Source organism: Adiantum capillus-veneris, chromosome 22 (genome assembly GCF_014529385.1).
Source record: "Adiantum capillus-veneris isolate H3 chromosome 22, ASM1452938v2, whole genome shotgun sequence".
Taxonomy (NCBI): Eukaryota; Viridiplantae; Streptophyta; class Polypodiopsida; order Polypodiales; family Pteridaceae; genus Adiantum; species Adiantum capillus-veneris.
In genome coordinates, this window is record NC_140952.1 from 59,890,467 (window position 1) to 59,913,836 (window position 23,370).

At 44.9% G+C, this 23,370-nt stretch overlaps 1 protein-coding gene across 4 annotated transcripts in view; it reads left to right on the forward strand.

Annotated features, from left to right (window-relative positions):
- The window catches only part of LOC147429438 (uncharacterized), a 94,727-nt gene that overhangs the window by 18,562 nt on the left and 52,795 nt on the right, over window positions 1–23,370 (forward strand). For all 4 annotated transcript variants that reach the window (XR_015185868.1, XM_086495685.1, XM_086495684.1 and 1 more), the window contains exons 3-10: window positions 4,740–4,898; window positions 5,117–5,173; window positions 5,254–5,380; window positions 8,859–8,985; window positions 16,215–16,290; window positions 16,366–16,500; window positions 16,770–17,054; window positions 17,132–17,371. Coding sequence is in view for 3 of the 4 variants with exons in the window: in XM_086495685.1 (XP_086351811.1) it covers window positions 4,740–4,898; window positions 5,117–5,173; window positions 5,254–5,380; window positions 8,859–8,985; window positions 16,215–16,290; window positions 16,366–16,500; window positions 16,770–17,054; window positions 17,132–17,371 (1,206 nt within the window). In the remaining variant the exon portion in view is untranslated. The remainder of the gene's footprint in view (window positions 1–4,739; window positions 4,899–5,116; window positions 5,174–5,253; window positions 5,381–8,858; window positions 8,986–16,214; window positions 16,291–16,365; window positions 16,501–16,769; window positions 17,055–17,131; window positions 17,372–23,370) is intronic.

Genomic DNA, 23,370 nt, shown 5'->3' on the forward strand with positions numbered 1-23,370 from the left:
GTGTGTGTGAGAGAGAGAGAGAGAGAGAGAGAGAGAGAGAGAGAGAGAGAGAGAGGGTGTCTGTTTCGTTGCCCTCTGAGGACTTGCTTTTGGTGGGGGTGTGTGTGTGAGTGAGTGCGTATGTGTCTATGTGGATGCATGTCCGTTGAGTTTATTGTTCTTGTTTTTTTCCTTTCTGTTGCTTTTGTTTTTTGTTTTTGTTTGTTTGTCTTTATCCTCTTTTGGGTGGGTTTTGTTGTTTTGGCTTGGCTTGCTGTTGTGACTTGCTGGTTGTGGCTTGGTTGGTGGTCGGAAAGCTACTCCTCTCTCTCCTCGCTCTCCCAGGACTCTTTGGATGGTTTTCACTTTGACGCAGTTTTCAAAGCCTCTTGCACTGGCTCCTTGGAGTTCGCTTCAGTTATGGTCTTCAAGAGCCACCTTCAGCAAGTGGATTACTCGTTCTTCTGGATGAAAGCTCCTTATCTACTCCGGTGCAGTGCTTTGTTACCCACCTTGTGCCATCCTGATGAAGTCTCCTGATGATGTGAGTTGCCTCTTCACCCTCACCTTCGTCCGTAGCTGCTCTCTCCCTTTTGTTCCTCCATTACCTTTTGTTGTCAGATTTTACTAGTTGGCGGGCTTCGTTCGACACGGAGCTTCTCGTAGCTGCTAACTGTCGTCTTCAACGTTGGTGGCTCTTGTTCTTGATTTACAATTGCTGAATGGGCTCTTGGTCGAAGTGCCTATCTTTCAAAGGGTACTGCCATCCTCTCTCCATTTGGCTTGCTAGGGAACCTTTTATTCTCGTTAGGAGGTTTTTACTCTTCAGTCTTTTCCATTTGGCCATGTGCCTACTCATATCTCGTTCTACAGTTTTCCGTTTGATGCCTACGACATGCTATGTAAACAATGATGTACTTGCTCTCAAAATAGGCACCATTTGGGCGTTTTGGGCAAAGTTACTCGGAACGAGAAATCGGAACCGGGATCCGGAACAAGAAATTGGGATGGGAACGGGGACTTGAAAATGGCCATTCCCTGTATCTATGGTTCTGGGAGATTTTCAAGTAATAGAATCAGCCTCTTTTTCTTTGGGGGGGGGGGGGGGGGGGGGGGGGGGGAGAGAGAGAGAGGGGAAAGAAAGTCTATTAACGTCCACTGGAGGTTGAAGTCGACCTATGGAACAAATCGGATACATCTTTGGTTACAATCCACTTCGGGTACGAGAAAAGAAAAATAGTGCATGTGCTCCTTAACTTCAAAACTCTCATGACTCATGAGAGATAAATATTATAATGGTATAGATCACCATGTGCTTAAAGTGGCTAGATGCTACAAGTTCAGGTCCATGTCTTTGAGGCGGGTGGTGGACTCTTGAAATCTCTAATGATAGCTTTCCCTCTTGTACATTGCCCATTTTCCTTGCTTCCTTGCTTCTTTGACTTTGGTCAACTCTCTGGCTCTATTCTTTAGTTGTAGGGGTGTCAACTCATTTGAAATCCACACTGATGTACCTGGTAGTGACTTGGTCTGCTTATTACCTTGATTTGTCATCTATGTCATAATAGCAAACTCTAGCATGTTTCCCTTTGACTTGGATGTCAGTTGGGTCCCTAAGGTTTACAAAAGGGACCACCTGGGTGAGTCTTTCCTTGAGTATGTCTACATCTAGGATGTATCCTTCAAGCTGTTCATTTGGATTGGTACCTGTTGCCCAATCTTCTGGTAAACCTCCAACTCTAGTAACTTTCCAAGCTCTTCACCCTTTCATTTCCTTCAAAATTGATAACACTTCATTGACAAAGGTCTAAGATTTTACCTTTGGTGGGGTGCTTTCTTGTTGTGTTCTTGCAAAAGTTTCTTTTGGGGTGTGTTGCTTCATGGCTTCTTCTTGAGTCTCCTGTTTAGCTTTAAACTCTTGTAGTTGAGCTTTAAGATTGACAATCCTTGCTTCTTTGTTGATAGCTCCGTCTTGAGGTGTGCTACCTCCTGCTGTAATTTCTTCATCTCTCCCATGAAGTATGCTTCCCATGAACTTTGGAGTTTGACGGGGGGTGGGACAAGTGGGGGGCTTGAGACCAATGTGGCTGTGAAGGTTTTCTGTTTTGGGGGCCATGCTGTAGAAGCGCAGGGGTGCTAGAAATCAGTCCTCGAAAAGGTCCCCCCTCTCCTCCTCGGGGGGGTATTGAGGTTTAGTCCCTAACCCCTATCCAAGCGGGTATGTAGACTGCGTGAGTTGTTCGTGTGCAGAGTGCGCAAGCTGGGTGGGGGAGGTGCGGGCATACGGGCTGAAGAGATCAGGAGCGCGCGAGCTAGGGCAGGCGCATGCACGAGAGAGAGAAATGAAATGAAATGTTTTATTAATGTCTTCAAAAGGCCAAAATGACCTCTGAGACCAGAGCGTCACAATGTGGTGGATCTGATACAAAGTCAGAGTAACAAAATGACAAAATGATAAAATATAAATACTATGAAATTTTAAGCTGGTAGCTGTGAACTAAGCAGCTAGCTGGGATAGCTAAATCACAAGTCACAAGAGATCCAACATTGGTCGCTGGCGGATCTCATCAATCTCCTCCATGGTCTGCAGTCTGACCGGGTGTCGTGCATGTTGGGCCAAAGTGATCTGAATCCTCTGATGTAGCCTCCGTCGATGCTGTGTAGTCCTCCGCAGTCGTGGGCGTCTGGATCTCCCCAACTCAATCGCTCGGTCGATCAGTGTGCCTTTGGTGTGAGGTGACAAGATCTGCTGTGGTAGTAGCTCCTCCGGGTGTCCAGTGTTTGCTCTAAAGAAGTCTGTGATATATATATATATATATATATATATATATATATAGAGAGAGAGAGAGAGAGAGAGAGAGAGAGAGAGAGAGAGAGAGAGAGAGAGAGAGAGAGAGAGAGAGTTTCCGAACCAGCCAGCCTGGTGATTATAACTAGCCAATGGGGCAAGAGTGTGAGAATAGACAGCGGAAGAGGCAATGAAGACAAAACTGGCCTGTGATCCAGTGGACACCTCGAATCTGATCTAGAACACCTGCAAGGCCACATACATGAACAAGGAACGAGGTTTTGGTCATTGACATGATCTGTTCTCCTCTTCTTTATTGGGATGATTCCTTGCTGTGTTGTCACATGCTGATGAGATGCCATATGTGTAGGTCAAAAGAACTGTGTGAGCCTGGCCTGCTGATGTGGTTTCTCCCATTCAATGTCTCTATTGGTTGGGTTGGTGGTGTAGAAGAGGAGGGAGAGCAGGTCGGCAAGAGTTCGAGGTGTGAAAAAGAGGGAGGGTGTGAGCGAGCGCCGAGCAGCAAGATCGTGATCGTGAGATTATCATAGTCAACTTTTCAAGTGTTTCAAAACTTGCTAGTGAGTGCTCTTGCAAGGAGATTACTTGGTTACTCTGTGGTGTAGCATACAAGATTCATTCTAAATGGGCTAAAATGCTATGCACGTAGATATGCATGCGTAGAACTATATTGACTTGTATTTCCAACTTGTCATTATCTCTAGGTTTGTAATCATAGTAAACTAAAGAGGAGAAGAGGAGGGTTGGTGGTGTAGAAGAGGAGGGAGAGCAGGTCGGCAAGAGTGCGAGGCGTGAAAAAGAAGGAGGGTGTGAGCGAGCAGCAAGATCAAATCGTGATCGTGAGATTATCCTAGTCAACTTGTCAAGTGTTTCAAAACTTGCTAGTGAATGCTCTTGCAAGGAGATTACTTGGTTACTATGTGGTGTAGCATACAAGATTGATTCTAAATGGGCTAAAATGCTATGTACGTAGATATGCATTCGTAGAACTATATTGACTTGTCTTTCCAACTTGTCGTTATCTCTAGGTTTGTAATCCTAGTAAACTAAAGTCTCTGGCAGTTGTATGCTTATCTTATTATTCCAAATTTTTTGCTTTCCCATATTTCAGTTTTTAGTTTTGTAATATTGTGTTAATTGTTTGATTTAGTAACACACAATTTTGATATTTTGATCTCTGCACTTGTAGTATTTTTGCTCTAGCTTGACAGATGCTAGCCTTTATCAGGGCTGAGTATGCCCATCACCTCCGGAGGTGATAGAAACTCAGCTCGCTGGTTTTGTAGAGTACGTTCAAAGCATGATTGACCTCTATACATACCTGCACCTACTCTTGGGCACTGACGACGTGAGTAGGGATGTCATAGCTATTGTCCAAGCTATGCATGATAAAGGTGATAATCTTATTCTTTGTGTTTGGACAAGCAGTGAAGTTGAGGTCACGTATCGTCAAGTTTGAATCTTTGTACTTCTTTGGTTTTTTCAGCCTCTTCTTCGTAGGCTTGTATTAGTATTCATTTTAAGTATTTAGGACTTAAGAATTTATTGCTTTAGAAGTTGTTGTGTGGAGTCTGATTGCTACGATGAAGTCTTTGAGATGTCTTATCCTTTTTAGTTTAAAGTTGAGTACTTGTTTCAAGTTTTAACCAAGTAAGTTGCTTCAACTTACTTTGCTTAGGCCTTTTCTAAAAACAATTTCAGTGAATAATGGTTTGTTTTATCTAGTTTTGTTTAGTAGCAAATAAAGTGATTTAGGTTTTTTCCCCTTTGTTTTCTTGTGTCCCTTTGCTTTTGTAGTTGCGTGAGTGTTTTATCTAATTTGTGAGTTCAGACGATTCTGACTTATGAAGGTATATTAAATTTTTCCCATCCTCAAAGTGGCCTTTTTTTTTTTGGCTCGAGTGTTTTCATGAGGCGATCAATTTTTATTTCATATATGATGCATGTCCAGGAATGCTGGCAAGTGACTCAAAACCTTCATAGAGACTGCTGTCCAGTTATAAGGAAGATAGGTGATATAGCGGCACAGGAAGATTGTGATGGAGATTTATTGAGACTTGCATTACTGCTGGGTCTCAAGAGAAGCTCATTATTTAATGAGTCTAGTAAGGTACGGCCTGAATACAGCTTTACCAACATTTACGGATTCCAGGTTCTGCTGACTTGCTCTAGCTGGTGCTCAATATATTTGGTTCTTCTGGTCTGAAGCAATGGATTCTCATGCAGTGCACGATTCCTATATTCGAAAAGTTCTTTTACAAATGTTGCGCATGGGCTTGACCTGCTATGTGTATTAGTGAGCTGATGTCTTGTTATTTCTTTTTACAGGAGTCATTTGACTCAATGGGAGAGATCAAAGGGGATGTCTTAGTCCCTTCATTTCATGTGGGTCTTCTTTTAATTAATCAGGTTCAGAGGTGAAGTTGTGCATCAAGCTCAGCTTTTGACCTTTCTGTTGATCGTAGGATGCTATGGGTCTGCAAACTCACAGAAATAAAATTTCAGCATCCTGGAGATCCTCTGTGAGAAAAGCTTGTGAGAGGCTTGTCGACCATGCAGCCAGTCAAATCTCAGATTTTCAAAACTCAGCAGGTTTTCATCTTTTAGATGATCTATTCTCTCATAGACTATGACAGTCTGGGGTACCGCGCTTTTTGTCCGCCTTTACTGTCATAGTCGTTTTACCTACTGTAAAGACAGGCAAAAGGTGCTGAAACCCAGACAAATGAAGCTAGCAGTGATGCTTCAGCTTGCTTGAATGAGTTCTTCATGTTAATTCATATTTTTACTAACCATTTCTGCCTGTTATGGATGGTATAAGTAACAAAAAAATTCCTTTAATTTGTCTGAAATACTGGGACTAGTTGTAGAGGAACCTGCATCTTTTGATTTAATGCTCGGAGCTATAGAGAAATGCAGATTACCGAGCTTGGTATTGGTGTATGCTCCTATGTATGTGTTGGTATGTGGGGCAGTATTGGTGTACTTGAACAGAAGATGTACAGAGCTTGTACATATTTGTTGCACGCTTTCAAGATGGCAAGGTCAATGGGGGCACACAGGCTATGATGCATGACAATAAATCTATTGCTGATGCTTGGAATAAAGTGGTCAATCCCTTTAAGGATGCTCTTCTTAAGTTGTCATTGATACACTTTTCTGCCAATTCTTCTTTTGTACATCCTTAGCTTGAGGATTCTGTGGATAAGAGGTGTTTATAGGCACAGTGTGTACGTTTTATTGATGATTTTCCTCGTATGTACTCTATTGTACAGATGCATCGTCCTGTAGAATGCACGACATACAATGTGGTTGGTTTGTATAACTAGCTCAAAAGGCACCTTCTATGGCAGTATGTAAATACTATTGTACAAATGCATCATCCTGTAGAATCCTTGACATACAATGTGCTTGATTTGTATAACTAGCTCAAATGGTGCCTGCTGTGGACTGTTTACATATTCCCCGACAGAGCTGTGGATTGTATGCTCGAGCCGAGATTCATATTCGTGTATATCTCATTCCCTTTATGGCAGATGTGAATTTCCTGGAAGCGATTTGCGCGAATGTCTCGTTGGTTTGGAACTTTGGAAGCCTTTAGGCTTGAACGGGCTTACACTGGAATTCTGCTGGGACTTAATGAAATACTATGATGTATCATGCCTAGTACTTACAAGTGTTGCCCTTGTCACAAACTACCTACGTGTCAAGCCACTGAAGATCCGACTGGGTTAGGGCTCCCCAAGCCTAACCCTAGCCAACCTGCAGTTCCTGGCCGAGGGGCCTACCTAAACCCTAGAAGCAGCAGCAGAAGAAGTTCTCACCAACTCACAGCTCTTCGCCGAGTGGCCCAATGATTACAAAGTCTTCCCGACTTATGGCACCCCATTTTGATGGGGCCTAAGGCCATAAAAAAAATAAAGCACACACATCCACAGGAAAATGCGTATCCAGCTGATGATGTGGCAGGCAGGCTGTATGGACGCCGGCAGTCTGCGCTGATTGCCACATGGCACTGTACGGACCCTCTGTAATTCGCGCTGACATGCTGATGTGGCACGGTATGGACGCCTTTATTTTATGGGACTGCTCACGTGGCCCTGCTGTATGGACAGCCCCTAAGGGTGCTAGATTTTGGAAGACCAAGTGCTTTTAGACCACTAGCTTTTCAGGTAAACTGCTTTTGAGGGCCAAGGGCCTTTAAATATGATAAGAGGGCTAACTCTTTGGCATCCTACCGCGTGGAAGGTGCAGAGGAGTGCCGCTCGAGTTTTAATGTGTTGAAGCAAAATAAAGAAATATTGGAAGGGGCGCTAGGGTTGGGGCCAGTGTTCTCTTGGGGTGGAACTCCGTCACTCCGTGTCTTGTGTGTGTTTCTCAGTTCAGTTCAGTTGTTTTGAACTGCTTAAAGTTTGTTCCCTCTTCTCTTTTCCATTGGCACGTGGTGCCCTCCCGTTACAACCCTCCTCTTGGCAAGAGAGGCTACTTATTTCCAAACAGACCCTTTGTGATTCATTTCTAGTATTTACATTTGAGGCCTATTACTATTATGCCTGTGGTTTACAAGGTACTGGCTAAAAGTTGGTTTATCGCATTAAGGGGCTTTTGTCCTGTGGTGTGCATCTCTAATATGCCTTTATCCTGTGAACATATCACTGTTAACATTGTTAATACATGCTTGGGGTTAGAATATGCCAAGTATACTGCACATGATGTTTCTTCCTGGCAGACATATGATTGATAACGTTGCTAGTGCATGCTTGTGGTTAGAATATGTCGAGTATACTGCACATGATGTTTTGATTTTGCAAATTGATATCCAAAAGCGTTTCAGTGGGATTTCATAGAGGACACGATGAGGAGATTGAGAAAGAATTTATTTTAGAACCAAATTCTCTAACTGGATAAAACTGCAATGGACGTGCTAGATGGATATCTGTGTTTTTCGTTAAGATGATTTGACAATCTTGAACGCTGAGGATGGAGCGATATTTGTAGAACCAAGTAATGGAAAGAAGCACCTTGGGCTAGCTACATAGTTTGGACGTCCACTGAGTTGAAGAAGCCCAGAGCGCGTACTCAAAGAGAGTCCACTAATGGGGTAGTCAAAATTGTGAGTGCTCTTGGCCGTAATGCTTCCCTTTTGCAAATTTTTCAATGCCAAAGCTATCAGGTAACTGTGGAGAGGGTAAATTCTGTATGGAACGAGGATCGAATAAGATAGGGCTACTTGATCTCGAGTTTTGTACCAAGTTTTGCAAGGTTCACTAGAGTCTTCATTGACTGGAACAATCAAATTAGCAATAACTTTCACTTAGTTTGAGTCTCTTAAAATTTTGGTTCTCGTTTCGAGCAAGTTTGGCTCAAAATCCTTCGTGTATTGGCGTCCATTCTTTCTGATTTGATCTTTACATGGGGCGGCAGCAAAATGGTCAGCTTTTTCAGGTCCAAACACTTGGCTATGAGACGTAGCATGGCTAGCCTAGCCATGAGGCTACAGGACGGCCTGATTTCTCAGCAGCATTATGGACTTGGGAGAGAGTCCGCAGATGGGTGCTGATCAGCAGCTTTAGCATCTGATTCATATGGCTGGCCCGGTGTTTTAGAGTTTTCAAGGGCCAACCTGTAGTGTACGAACCTTTTGGCTGGAGCTGATCCACGCATGAGAGGCAAATATGATAGCATTTAGGGAAGTTCTGACAGAGCCGGGAGACGGTGCCAGGCATTCATTCAGTTGTGGCTGCAGGACTGTTCTTTACGGTGGATAATGGTATTAATTGGCACCGCAGGCCACCTATGTGGCTTCCCCCCCTTGATTTTGTGATTGAGCCCATTGCACATCTGCCAGACTCTTCCCCCTCCTTTTTGTACTCTCAGAGGGAAGGCATAGCAGTTGGACAATTAAAAACTATGTAGCGCTTTAAAATTATTATTTCATTTACAAGAAGCCAGTATGCCTTAGAAAGTGAAGTTGGAACTTGGTGCTCAGTTTTTGCGGTGCATTATTTCTTCCCCAGAGAAAATTATATTCCTGTGCCTATTTTTAACAGCTACTTTCCTATGTTTTCAGAGGATTTAGAATATTTGGCTGCTCTGATCAATGCCAACGCTCATGGGATGGGTGCCCAAGGTGTTCACAACACAGACATAGCAATTGGTATTTTTCCCTTTGTATCCATGCTGAACCATTCATGCAGGTAATTTTATGTCTGTTTTAATGATAAAATAGAGCTGAATTTCTCTAATTTTATTGTAAAATCAGCAGAAAGATTTCTGAATGTTCTGGATTTTCAATAAAAAATCAGCAAAGAAGCTACCCACTTTCTGATTTTTGTCATGGATCAGGCCACATTATAGTCTCTTTTTGTATGGCGGATTGCCTCGGTAACCTCTTGAAGGATATTGAGAATTTGGTCATGTTCAACAACAACCACATCCTTCTTCGCACGCAGTCTCTAAGAGGTGGTCTAGCGATGTTGTCTTGAATTACCTATAGATCCCTTTACGTTTAGTTTTCTCATGCTCAACCATGTCTGCGAGGGCAATACGTCAGTTGTTTGTGGGTAATGTGTTTATGACACTAAAGAGGGAAAGCTTGCAAGATGAACTACAATGGTGGGAGCAATTGAAGACCATGAACACCATGGTTCATTAATCTCCAATTGTTGAGAGTAGTAGACGGCTTACAATCTTACATTGCTAAGGTCTACGAGACTAGGGAGCCCACGATGGAGCCACTCTAGAAACTAGGGTTGAACAAACGTAGTATAATCACTTTGAGGATCTCTGCCATAAGAGGTGGAACTCTAATGCATACATCTCGGATGGGACAGCGTATACGTTGGGCCTGGAGTTACAGGATGTAGACCTAGAGATGGACAAAGAGGTGAGGTGTGGGTGGAGGCTTAGCTTGGCCAGGTTGATCTTGGATCTGAGTCCCATAGTGGTCTTGTACGGTCCCGTACGTTTAGTACACGTTCGAAGATGTGCGGTAAATTGAGATGTACGACGACGTCACGTACGTTTAAAATAAAAAAACAAATAATTCTTAAGTCTAGGGCTTAGGCCCTTGGGTTTTAACTTTACTCTTCAAGAAACTTGGCAGTTGTACAAATTACAATTTCCAATACTACAATGTAAAGAGTCAAGTGAAAGAGCATTACATAAAACCAAAATGATAAGTAGAGAATCAAGATGATACAAAAAAGTGGGGGGACCAAGGGTTTCAAAGTACTCAAAAAGTGGAGATAAAATGGAGAGACTAAAGACTAAAGTAAGAAGTCGAAGAGCTTCTAGTCACTAGTGCTCTCATCATCTTCCTCTTGCGAGGTATGCTCATTAACATCATCCTCTTCCTTACAAGAGTCGGAGGATGACGACTCATCATCTCCATCACTAATGAGTTTGCCTTCATCATCATACTCTGGATCTCTAGGCTGCATAATGATAGGCCTACGATTAGGAACATCCTCCATAGTGATGGCTGCCACACTAGAGCCGCTTCCAGAGCCTCGCCGCACATAGGTCCTGTTTAGACTTTCAGTTGTGAGCGTGAGCTCATCCACTTTGCCCTATTTGACTTCTCAATTTCCTTTTAAGCCTCCTCCATGAAGTGCCATAGAAGCCCAATGGTTACCCCCTCCATGTCGGTCATGCGGAGAGCCTTGTACAAGGGCAAGATCGCAGTGACAAGACCTTTGACTTCTTGCCAAAACTCCTCCCGCCAGCAAAGCCGTTGGATGGCTATTGCATCTTGTTGTGAAGCGGCGGGCTCTTCATTCATCCATTCCTTGAACTCATTGGAGACCATGGTCTTTGGATCTTGTTTGCACATCATAGAGCTGCTCTAGGGGTAGCCACATAGGGGCAAAGCGAGTGGCCGATGGCTTCTTCAACTCAAGGTCGGAGTAGGTGCGGTAAATTGCGAGCACCCTCACTTTGCCGTTGATGAAATTGACGATGCAGAGTGCTTGGTTGAGGATATCTTTCACCCAATCTAGCTCCCCTATGTCCTCCATGAGAAGGTCAAGGCAATGAGAGGCACATGGAGTCCATACTATGGTTGGAAATTCCTTCTCTAGCCTCGTTACTCATTGACTTGCAATTTGAGGCATTTTCGGTAATCATTTGCACGACATACTCCTTACCAGCCTACACAAGGAGCATTTGCGGCAAAGAGAGTTAAAACTTTAAACATAGGACTCATTGGCAATTGCTCAAGACATAAAGGCTTGGTTTACGTTTTATCTCAAGAAGGCTTTACAAATGTGCTTGTAAATGAATGCCCTGGTCACTTTCTTCCCTCTCGAACCCGCATCCACTGCCCGCAAGAAGTACGTCCTCTTCTTGTGGTCGCTCCATACTTCGCGGAGAAAATTGAGTATCCATACTTTGCCCAGTCGGCACGTACGGGCTCAAGTGACTTGTCAATCCTTGCCCTCTCTTCATCTAGCTTCTTTGTTCTCATGTCTTGGTATGACACACCCGTCAACGTACGAAAACTACCCCGAATCTAACTAAGAGAAGGGGTCGGAAGGGGATAGGAAGATGGAGGAATCAATTGGGCTTCTCGATGCCCAAATTGATCGACTCAAAATTGACGCAATACTGTAGTGGGAGGACTAATAAAAACTTTTAATGTTCTAAAAGTAGTAAAAAGCTACAAAACTGGCTTTTAAATTTGATAGCATACATGTTTTTGAGGCTCAAAACAAGTCGGCAGTCTTTTTTTCTAAAAATACTATATGCATACGTTCTCATTGTATACATGTCCATGTATTTTTCAAAAAAGTATCAATGTGCTTTGAAGCTTTTTAAGGGGTCTACATGAGATATCAAAACTTTTGAGCCACTTTTTTCTATTTTACCTAAAAGATGGCTCTTGAAAATAATAATTTGTTTGAAATTATTATTTTTTCTGAGAAAAAGATCCTTCTATTAGTTAATGAATTTGCCCATAGGGCTACAACCACCTCTACTAGAGAGGCCTACAACAATCATAAGGGGAGACTCTCCCAATGAAAAAACAGCATATGTACAAAGAGGCTAAATCACGAAATGGGAGGAGGGAAAAGCCACACAGGTGGACGGTAATGCCAATTGAGCACACCCTGGACCATGGTGAAGAAGGGCCTAGGGCGCCAGAGTCGAAGGAACACCTCTCTACGCTCCCACATGTGGTCGGAGCTGCCTTGAAGTCTCTCGAACTGTCCCCCGAGAGTATGGACCATCTCCAACCAAAAATCTCAAACAGTCTCTGCTGGTGGCACTAGGCGAGCAGGGCCCGAGAGAGTGGATCAAGTAGCTGCCCCCCAAGTGTACTGTCGTGCTGTGGAAAGAGCTGGCATGAGCCAAAGGACCCGAAGCCAAACCTGATGTGCTATAGGGCAGTCCCAAAGACAGTGACGCTGACTCTCCAAAGGATGGTCACAAGTTGCAAATGCCGCCGAGAGGCCACTATGTACAAGCAGCTCCCTAATGATGAAGCTCTATGTGCAACCAACCACTGGAACAACGTGACTCGCCGTGGTTGTCTGGCGTCCCACAACCTCGCCCAAAAAGCTTACAAGAACTCAGCTGTGAGACCCTACTCCTGCCAATGAGGTGCTGCAGCAGGACGAGCCTCTCTGCGTGCAGCCAATATGTGACGTCTCAAACTGTAATGCAGGGCCCGAGAGAGTGGACCAAGTAGTTGCCCCCCAAGTGTACTGTCGTGCTTTCGAAAGAGTTGGCATGAGCCGAAGGACCCGAAGCCAAACCTGATGTGCTATAGGGCAGTCCCAAAGACAGTGATGCTGACTCTCCAAAGGATGGTCACAAGTTGCAAATGCCGCCGAGGGGCCACTATGTACAAGCCAGCTCCCTAATGATGAAGCTCTATGTGCAACCAACCACTGGAACAACGTGACTCGTCGCGGCTGTCTGGCGTCCCACAACCTTGCCCAAAAAGCTTACAAGAACTCAGCTGTGAGACCCTGCTCCTGCCAATGAGGTGCTACAGCAGGACGAGCCTCTCTGCGTGCAGCCAATATGTGACGTCCCAACCGAACAGTGTACTGAAAGAAAGGTACACCTAGGTGGTCGGCTGAGGAGAAAGGCTCCCTCCAAAACCACTCTCCAGGATCCTACTGCACTTGTGCCAGTGGACAACTCTCCCAAACCCACAGCCTCCAGTGGCCTGTCTCAAGACGTGTTGGGTCAGGATCTATGACACAAGTCCTCCCATAGATGCCCACAACTCGGATCCTTTTAAAACAATACTCTGCAACCTGCGGGGCCTCTACTGAAACTTTGTGTAATCGACCCTCGCCCTGTAGCTCGAAAAACATGGAGGGTTCATTCTCTGAGCAAACTCGAACTGCGATGAGGACCTCCAATCGCGTGAAGGCCCCCATCCATCTGGGCGCTGCTGACTCAAGAGGTGTAAGCCACTCAGGTGGCACTGCCTCTGTGATATCCTGACACATGCTCTGTACCCCTCTCATGCCCTGTAGTTGGATGCTCTGAAGCTTCTCTGACAAACCTAGAACTGTAACCAGTCACCTAAAGTGCGTGTTGGACCCTCTGCCATGGGACCCCAAGAAACATGAGGCCTACTACCAACCAAGTGGCCTCTCTGAGTGCTGACCAAGGGGTTCCAAACAAGGGACTGTCTCAGGCGCTCCTCCGTGCAAGTAGGCTGGTGCTGCTCTAGGACTCTCCGCAACTACTCCCAAGAGCAAAGTAGGCTCATAGCAAAACGGTCCTCCAGTCTCCTGCTCAAGCCAACCTTGCGCATCTCTGTGAAAATCCATCTCAGGCGCTCCTTCGTGCAAGTAGGCTGGTGCTCCTCTAGGCCTTTCCGCAACTGCTCCCAGGAGCGAAGTAGGTTCATAGCAAAACGGTCCTCCAGTTCCTGCTTAGGCCAACCGTGCGCATCTGTGTGAAAATCCATTTGATGGAAGATCTCCAAGGGCCTCTTGCTTGAGGCACTCTAGCTCTAAGTCGTTGAAGCAAAAACTTCTTCCAGGGCTCCTTCCGTGGAAGCAGTCTTCTGACGACAAACTTCCTAAGAAAGGCTCTGCTCTGTTGTGCTGGGTCTATGATCCCCACCCCCCCCTGAGAACAAGGTAGAGTGATGACTTGCCGGGCCACTTTGGCCCGGGCTATCTGAGTGTCGTGCCCTGACCAAAGGAAGTTCCTGATAAACCTCTCTATCTGGCTGATGCAGGAGCTCGAAAAGATCCAACAAGATGTAATGTACCACAGAGTAGCCAACAACACTTGGTTGGACACTACAACTCTGCCTACCAAAGAAATGCGTGCCGAGCTCTAATGTAACAGCTTCCTCCTGATGGACAAGAGAAGGGGAGCAATCTGCTGCTCAAGAGACAAGTCCAAGCCAATCTGACAGCCCAAGTATCGAACTATTGTCCTTGGGGGGATCCATCTAAAACCCTCTCCTGGCAGCCAATCAGGTGTAGAAGCACTGCAAACCGAGAAAGCCACTGTCTTCTTCTAGTTGATCAGTGCACTTGATGCACAACAAAAAGTCTCAAGAGTCTGCTCACATGTGTGTAGGTTGGCCTTGTGTGGCTCTCGAAGTACAAAGCTGAGTCGTGTGCGAACTCAACATCTAGTAGCTCATTGCCCCGAATAGGGAGCATTAAGCCACGTAGACCAACCTGTTGTGAAACCAAAAATCTGCTCATCGCCTCATCATAGATCAAAAAAAGGAAGGGGGCAACAAGGCAGCCCTGTCTGACCAAACATGTGAGCATGAAGCGGTCTCCTCTACCTCCTGCCAAAAGCACCTGACTGTGTGCATGTCTGTAGAGAGATGACACACCTCTGATCCAAGCATCTGAGAAGCCCATCCTGCGTAGAGTGCCCTCCAAAAAGTCCCAGTCAACTCTATCATAGGCCTTCTCAAAATCGAGAAGAAAAATCACCAAATCCTCACCACGAAGCCACGCGAGGGCAGATGCCTCCCGGAAAGTAAAGATGTGGTCGATGATACTGGGCTCCTTGACAAAACCTGTCTGAGTCCCATGTATAATGCTCTCTAGAGGTGGTTAAATCCTCAAACTCAAAGCCTTGGGAAGAATTTTGTAGGCTAAGTTGAGGATGGTGATGGGCCGCCACTACCGAATCTCATGCAAGGAGCCAACCTCCTTCGGAATGAGGTAGATCAAGCCCTCACTCATGCTGTCAAGCATCTCTCCTGTGTGCAAGATGTACTGAAAAGCATTGCGAAGATCTGAGCCAAGCAAGTCCCAATACTCTAAGAAAAAACTAGGAGTCAAACCATCTTCACCAGGACAACTGCCACAGGAAAGTCCTCTTAGGGCCTCGTGGAGCTCCTCAAGCTGAAGAGGCAGCTCAAGCCTCTGGTGCATCTCGGCAAGGGGGCTCATCGCAATGACCTTGGACGCCATCTCGGGAGTCTCAAACTCTATCTGATAGTAGCCACGCCCGAGAAATTGAACATAGAGAAACTTGCCCACCTTTGCTAAAAGGCGAGCCTGAAGGAGATCACGCACCTTTCCTCTGCTAGGTCGGGTGCTGATGGTCTTACAGATGACGGAAGTCGCTTGGAGGCGTTCCATCTCTGCGGCTAGGCTTGCTTGCTCTCTCGGCGAGAGAGCAAGTCGGATGGTGGGCTTTGCAGGGTCGGGCGAGGGGGCTTTTTGGAGAGTCCCTCTAGGGTGGATCATGAGCCTCGATTTGTGTCTACTGTTGTGAGTGGGGTGAATGACAAGAACCAGACGACTTTCGAGAAGCTTCGACTGAGAAGGACAGGCCCTCAGGATCGAGGCGCAAGGAGGAACCGACGGCGGTGGGGGGGCGGGGGGCTGGTGCAAGAGGGCGAATGAACGAGCTGAGGGCGGGGGGGGACTAGCACGCGAGGGCGGTTGAGCAAGCGAGGGAGGTGGGCTGTGCGCGAGAGCCGGCAACACTAGCGCGCAGGGCAGCGGCAGCGAGGCGGCGAAGGGGGGGGGGGGGGGGGGGAGATCAGGGATGGCGGGGGGAGCAGCGTACAACAGTAGCGAGCTCTTGTTTGGAATTATTTATTTCTATTTTTTTCAACTCCCTACATGCCTTTAGAACAAATTCTTGAAAGGTTTTGATGAGGTTTTTTGTGGTTCATGAGAAGAAGAATTTACAAAAAGTTGCTTATGGCCACAAAAGTGGCTTGTGTTCGCACAACCCTAGTGTTAAGTTTTTTTTTGTGTCCCCAATTCCGTCTCGGCCCTTTTTTTCTTCCTATTCCTGTTCCCATTCTGCGTGCCATGTTTCTTTGCTGAAAATATCATGGTTGGGTGAATTGACTGAGCAGATTAGTGCAAATGTTTAACGGACAAGGATAACTTGGCGGCATGGTTCATTCTTATCTTTCCAATCATAGGGTGTAAATAATAGAGCAGAATCCCTTTTCTTTTTGCAGGCCTAATTGCTGTTTCTCTTCAGATAGAAATTTCATGCATGTAAGGGCAACACACGATGTACGCAACAACACTGAGGTACTCTTCTCTTCTTGTGTTCGTGATAGTGAGTTATCCAGGCTGCCTTAATCTCATCGTTTTAGTGTGTTCCAGCTTTGCTTATCATATATCAATTTGTATGAGGCACGGGATACACGGAGAGAACAGCTGGCGACTACAAAACATTTTGACTGTGCTTGCACTCGCTGTACCGAGCCGCTCACATCGTCAGTGGACCGTTTCCTTGAGGTTTTATTTTTGAGTCTCTTGTGAAATGCACCCAGTGAGAGTACAAAGTCAGGCCGAACAAGATTCATAGTCTTCTATTCAACAGTCTGGAGAGTGTATTTATTTCAACGATCTAGAGAATCTATTGTGGCAGAGATTTTCTTTTCATAGCCATACTCAGCGTTTACTTTCTTCTACAAACAGAAATTGGACGGAAGAGATTTCTCTCTCAGTTTCTACTTTCCTTTATTGCCTAAAAGTTGTGATGACATGTTCTTCCTTGTTCGTAGGGAGTGGTTTGCTATGTCAAAGGTTGTAGCGGAGTTCTTGTGAAGCAACCACAAGAATCACCAGCTGCACAACCTCCAGAGCTCTGGCAATGTGATACATGCTCTGGGATCTTGGATGCTACACTAAGCTCTGGCCAAGTTAGACCTTTGGCTGAAAGACCTTGGAATCTCGTATATTATGCACAAGAGAGATTGTCCGCAGCAAATTTGGTGTACAAGGAGCGGCGTTTTAAAGAGGCTCGCAAACTATTAGAAGATTTTTTATTGGAGTTTACAGGAAAGCTGGTAAATTTTGATTTTCTTGCAGTTTATAAAATGCCTGCATTTTTAAAATTAATTTGACACAATAACATCCTTGACAGCATCCTCTCCATGTGCTACTTTTTGATGCTTTGACACCTTTGATGAATTGTTGTCGAGTCCTTGGGGATGCAGAAGGTGGTACAAAAGTGTGCCGCAACATAATCAACAGCTTGGAAAAGGTGTTAAATAGCCCTTGTATCGAATTGGCCAATTTTTATCTATGTTTGGGGGAAATGTACTCTGAGCGTGCAGATTCAGTAGATTCATCTGCAATCCTAGCAAAGCGGTATAAAAAGCAGGTAAGACTCTATGGCATTCAAAGAGTGGGAATTCTCTTCTTTCAATGAAATTTGGTTTTAATATTTTTGCTGTTTCCCTATTATGCCTTTGGTTGACATGCTCGCATCACAATCGACACGGATCTGCGCTAATTACACCCTTAATCTTTACTACCAGGACAGCAGTCCCCATGCAAATGGGGTAATACTTTGCCATGAAATCCGTGTCCACACCGTAGTGCATCCACTGAAACATGGAAGATGCTTGATCCATGTCTTAGGAAGCCCAGTCAACGAGTTCACTTAACCAGCCCTAGACCCTCATGATTTCAAACGTTAAGAGTTTGAGGTCAAGAAATGACACTCAATCTCATCTCCCGTCCTTGCCTGGCTGTTGCTAGATCAGCCCTTGCCTGGTCCCTAACTATACCATCAGAACTGCTGAAATGAGTAGAGGGGCCTCAGTAACAATAAAGTGATAGGAATGGTGCTGACAGCTAGGAGCCACCTCTACATGTGTAGGTAAAGTGCTGGCAAGTATTGTTGCATGAAAATCTTCCAAGGCTCAGGTCTAGGTAATAGTGCTTAGACAATGAGCTCGGATAGCAAAGCACCACTATGCATCTCTAGATCTTTGATGATCAAACAGCCCCTTGGTTTAGGCATGTTGCAGTGCACCAATTCCCATCATCAAAAGATGCTAGCATGCGTGAGGCCTTTGTCATGGTTGCAGGCTCCAAGCGCGAGTAACTATGTGGCGCCTGCCAACATCAACCAACTCACTAGAATCGATGAAAACGAAAGAATGATCAAAAAACATATCATCGATTCCCACCACCAGCTTGCATGTGCCGTCCACGTCTACTTCTCCTGCTAGTAGGGTCCCAAACGAACCTATGCAAGAGGGGAGCAAACCCGTCAAGTTGAAGAAACATGGTCCCATGAGCTCTAATGGGTTTGTGCACATTGTCATGCCGCATATATGAGAGAAGGAAGTTGCCTTGATGCAATGTTATGTTGGAATTAGGGTTGCAGAGAAACACACATAGCTTGGAAAAGACGAAGGAAGCTCAAGGCACACAATAGAGAGTGTGTTACCTAGTGTGCAATGGAAAGATAGATAGCCCTAGAGTGATGGGCATATATACAATGCACGGGGGAAAAAACCTCCCAAAGAGGGAAAAAATGCCCCGGCGGTCCTAGTGTGTTCACACACATCACTACCACATGTATATGGTAACAAATCCCCCCTCGAGTGATGCGGTGAACGAGAGCTGGCACATGAGTAAAGGGAAGTGCCATGCCCTGAGGACATGATCAGTCCACAAAGGGGAGTAAGCCCAAAGCTTTGTGGAGTAAGCCCAAAGCTTTGCGGAAAGCTTCAAGCTTCTTATGAGACAATGCCTTTGTGAAAAGATCTGCAAGGTTGTCCTGTGTTGGCACATAAGCCAAGCTGATCTCTGCTGCTGAGAGCCTCTCCCTGACATAGTGGTAATGCACCTCAATGTGCTTTGTGCGAGCATGAAAAACTGGGTTCCTCGCAACTACCAATGCGCTCTGACTGTTAGTGTAGATAGTGTTGGCAGTGTCCTGTCCAACACCCAAATCAGCCATAAGGCGTATGAGCCATACACACTCAACCGTAGCTGTAAAGACTGCCCTGTACTTAGCCTCACAACTCGAAGTGGCCACAGTAGGTTGCTTCTTGCTCAACCTCGATATACATGAACTGCCAAGCATGAAACAAAAACCACTTGTGGACACTCGCATGTCAAAACAACCAGCCCAATCTGAGTCCGAAAAAGCATGTAAGTCTGGCGACAATGATCCCCCCTTGGGATAAAACAAGCCAAGATGTAAAGTGCCACTAAGGTAGCGGAAAATTCTCTTGACAGCCTGCCAATGCTTAGACCCTGGGCTATGCATAAATCTGCTGACCTGTGAGGCTGCAAACTGAATATCTGGCCTCGTGTTGCATACATAAATGAGGCAGCCAACAACAGTTTGGTAAAGAGTGACATCAGCAGGATCGCCAGCATCATGTAGACTCAACTTCAAACCTGTTTCCATGGGAGTGGCAATAGGTTTGCAATCCTCAAGTCCAAACTTACATAGCAATGTCTCTATGTAACTTTTCTGACACAAGGCAATACCACCATCACACTGCTTAAACTGTATACCCAAGTAATGATGCAACAGCCCCAAATCTTTCATCTTGAAAGTAGCATTCAAATAAGCCTTAAATTCAGCAATATGTCTCTCATTTGGTCCAGTGATCAGCAAATTATTGACATAAAGAACCACAATGAGAAGTACATCATCCTCACGCTTTACATACAATGTGCTTTCTTTTGGACTGTTACGAAAGCCTCGTTTAACCAAATGAGTGTCAGCTTTCTCATACCAAGCACGAGGAGATTGCTTCAACCCATACAAAGCCTTCTTACATCTGCACACTTTGTCCTCTTGTCCTTTTATGACAAAACCGCAAGGCTGCGTTACATAAACTTTCTCAAATATGTCACCATTCAAGCAGTAACAATGTCTGATTGATGTACATCCCAACCAAAATGAGCTGCCAATGCACGTAGAAAACGCACAGTAGTCATACGACAAGTGGGAGCAAAAGTCTCTTCATAATCAATGCCTTTTTGCTGTGCATAACCCTTTGCAACAAGACGAGCCTTATGGCGATCGATCTCACCATCCGGCTTGCGTTTCAACTTGTAAACCCATTTCGTACCAATGGCCTTTTTGCCAGGAGGCAAATCACATAAAGTCCATGTGTCATTTTCTATAAGTGCATGATATTCTGATTGCATGGCAGCCATCCATTTTTCTGAATTCTGTGCTTCATCAAAAGAGAGAGGCTCCTCAATATCATGTAAGCTAGACACAGCCAAAGTATAACAATCTGATGCATAAGATGCATGGCGAGAGCCTGAACGAGTACGACTAGACAAAGGTGCATCCAATTTACTGTCACGCAAAGTGTGCACCAGCCATTTTGGCATACCTCTAGCCTGCTTATTTTCAGCCCTTCCCTCATCAAGTACATCATGTACATCTGCATCAGTAATAGGCTGATCTAAAACATTTTCAGAAACCCCCATAGGCTGTACATTTGCCTCATTGGAAATTACATTCGTATTTCCACCACTGAATAGAGGCAACAAAGTGTCATAAATGTCCTGTGAGCTTACATTACTGTCTCTAGTACATGACAACAAGGGCTGAACAGAATCTTCCACAAACACTACATCCCGAGAAACCAGAATACGTTTTGTTTGCGGATGATACAACCTGTAACCTTTGCTTTTAGCACTATAACCAACAAAAATACAATTGACAGCCTTATCATCCAATTTTCTGCGCTGCACTTGTGGCACCAAAGCATATGCCAAACAACCAAAAACACGCATGTGCTCAATAGAAGGCTTTCTATCATGCCATGCTTCATATAGAGTAATAGACTGCAAAGCTTTCGTAGGACACTTGTTAAGTACATAAGTGGCACACATGATGGCCTCAAGCCAAAAAGAATGCGGCAAAGCTTGACATTTGACCATACATCGTGCCATTTCCGTGAGTGACCTGTTTTTTCTCTCAACAACACCATTTTGCTGAGGTGTATAAGGCATTGTACATTGGTGTTTTATCCCACGACTAGCCAGAAATGCATTAAATTCACGAGACATATACTCCCCCCCTCGATCTGAACGGAGGTTGCCCATAGTACATTTCGAGACATTTTCAGCCATAGCCAGAAATTGTTTGAAGCATATAAAAACTTCGGACTTCGCTTTAAGCGGAAATACCCATGCATGTCTGGAGTAATCATCAATGAAAGTCACGAAGTACAGGTAATTGCCCAAGGACGGAGTTTGCATGGGCCCACAAACATCACTATGCACAAGTTGCCGAACTGAACCATCCTTTGGAAATTTAGAACGCTGCATCTTACCCAAAATACAGCCTTCACAAACATGTTTGACAAGTGCTTCAAGAGGCGGCAAAGAAGCAACCATATCAGATTTCTACAAACGCAGCAAACTGGCAAAATTCAGATGACCAAAACGTGCATGCCAAAGTTTTGCATCTGAAATAGCCCTTGAATCTGCAACAGCATTTGCAAAATTTTGTCCACACTTGTCATACAAAGTGAGCTTATACAGCCCACAACACAAAAGCCCATATGCAACAATTTCATCACCAAAACTGAGATCATGAACTGTACATCTGTCATCCACAAATTTGACTACAAGTCCAAGTCTAGCAAGTACGGATATAGACAAGAGATTCTTCTTGATCCCAGGTACATAAAGTGCATCAATAATCTTTCCAACTCCCTGAACTGGATAAGAGGCGTTGTTGGCACAAGTGTCTGAATTCCCATGAGGGACAGACTCGAGAGAGGTTAACAATTCACGATGTGAGGTAATGTGCTTTGTAGCACCACTGTCGAAATACCACACATGTGAATCTGCAGCAACTGACAAGCATGCATCATGTACAGCAGGATTGTAAGTGCACTCTGCGCTAAAAGCCCATTCTGCATCAACATCAGCAACAGTCTCCTTTCACAGAAGACTCAACAATGGTTGCATTTGTAGTGGAACCAGCATTTGCAGTGGAACCACTCTCTTTCTTCTTAGCCTCTTTGGCCTTCAACTTAGGACACGACTTGATCAAGTGATCATTGGCTTTACAATAATGGCAACGCATCTTCTTTTTGCCCTTATCACTAGAATTTCCAAACGAATTGTTGCCAGCAGAAGCATTAAGAACATAATTTTTGCCATTCGCAGCAGAACCATAAGAAGTGGCTGCATTGCTGTTACCACCCTTTCATTGAGAAGCAATAAAAGCCTGTTCAACTGCACGCTGTCTAGTCCTGTTTTTTTTTGGAAAGTGACCTTGTAACAACAATGTGCATAATGCATCAAACTTGACAACTTCCGGATTTCCTTGGGTCATAAGTCTCCAAGTACTAGCAAAAGTCTGGTAAGGCATCAAGAACAGTCTGCACAAGGGAACTGTCTGAAATAACTTCACCTGCAGAAATAAGTTGCTCATTGATATCCTTGACACTAGCAAGGAAAGTGTCCATATCATCTTCCTCATGCATAATCTTCGACTCTAGCTCTTTACGCAACAAAGCAATTTTTGCCTCATTGCGGCTTGCATAAAGACCTGCTAGAATATCCTAAGCCTGTTTTGCAGATTTCGCTGAACGGATGTGAGGAACAATGGTGCGCTTCACAGACAACACAATCAATGCATGAGCCTACGATTCCTTAACATCCCAACGAGCTTGTTCTGCCGTAGGCAAAACAACTCTAACAGTTGCAATCCTTGCAGCAAGACCTGCAACATCCTCAACATCGCCTACATCCTCAGAACCAGGACGTACATCAATGCCCTGCACAATGTTCCAGACACCCTTTGACACAAGAACATGTTGCATCATATAAGCCCACATAGGGTAGGTTCCCCATCGAACCTGTCCTCAGCAGCAAACATCTTGAACACATCTGTGTTGTTGTTGTCAGCCATGGTAAATGCTGCACCTGATGTAAAAACTGCCCGAAAATAGGAGAAACAAAGCGGGAACAACCTGTGCTATATAGCACAAACCGTAGAAGACTATAAGGCACCTGTTATGCAGAAAACGGCACTGACAGAAATTCTGCACAAAATGACGAAATAGCCTGTGCAGTACTGCCTGTAGTGGAAACGGAGGCCCAAATCAAAATTCTGAGCCAAAGCTCATTGAAATCGGACAAAGTGAGCAGGCGTGTGCTGGAGCAACTGGCGACTAAGCCCGGGAGGACGTGACCTACTCAGATACCAATTGTTGGAATTAGGGTTGCAGAGAAACACACATAGCTTGGAGAAGACGAAGGAAGCTCAAGGCACACAATAGAGAGTGTGTTACTTAGTGTGCAATGGAAAGATAGATAGCCCTAGAGTGATGGGCGTATATACAATGCACGGGGAAAAAACCTCCTAAAGAGGGA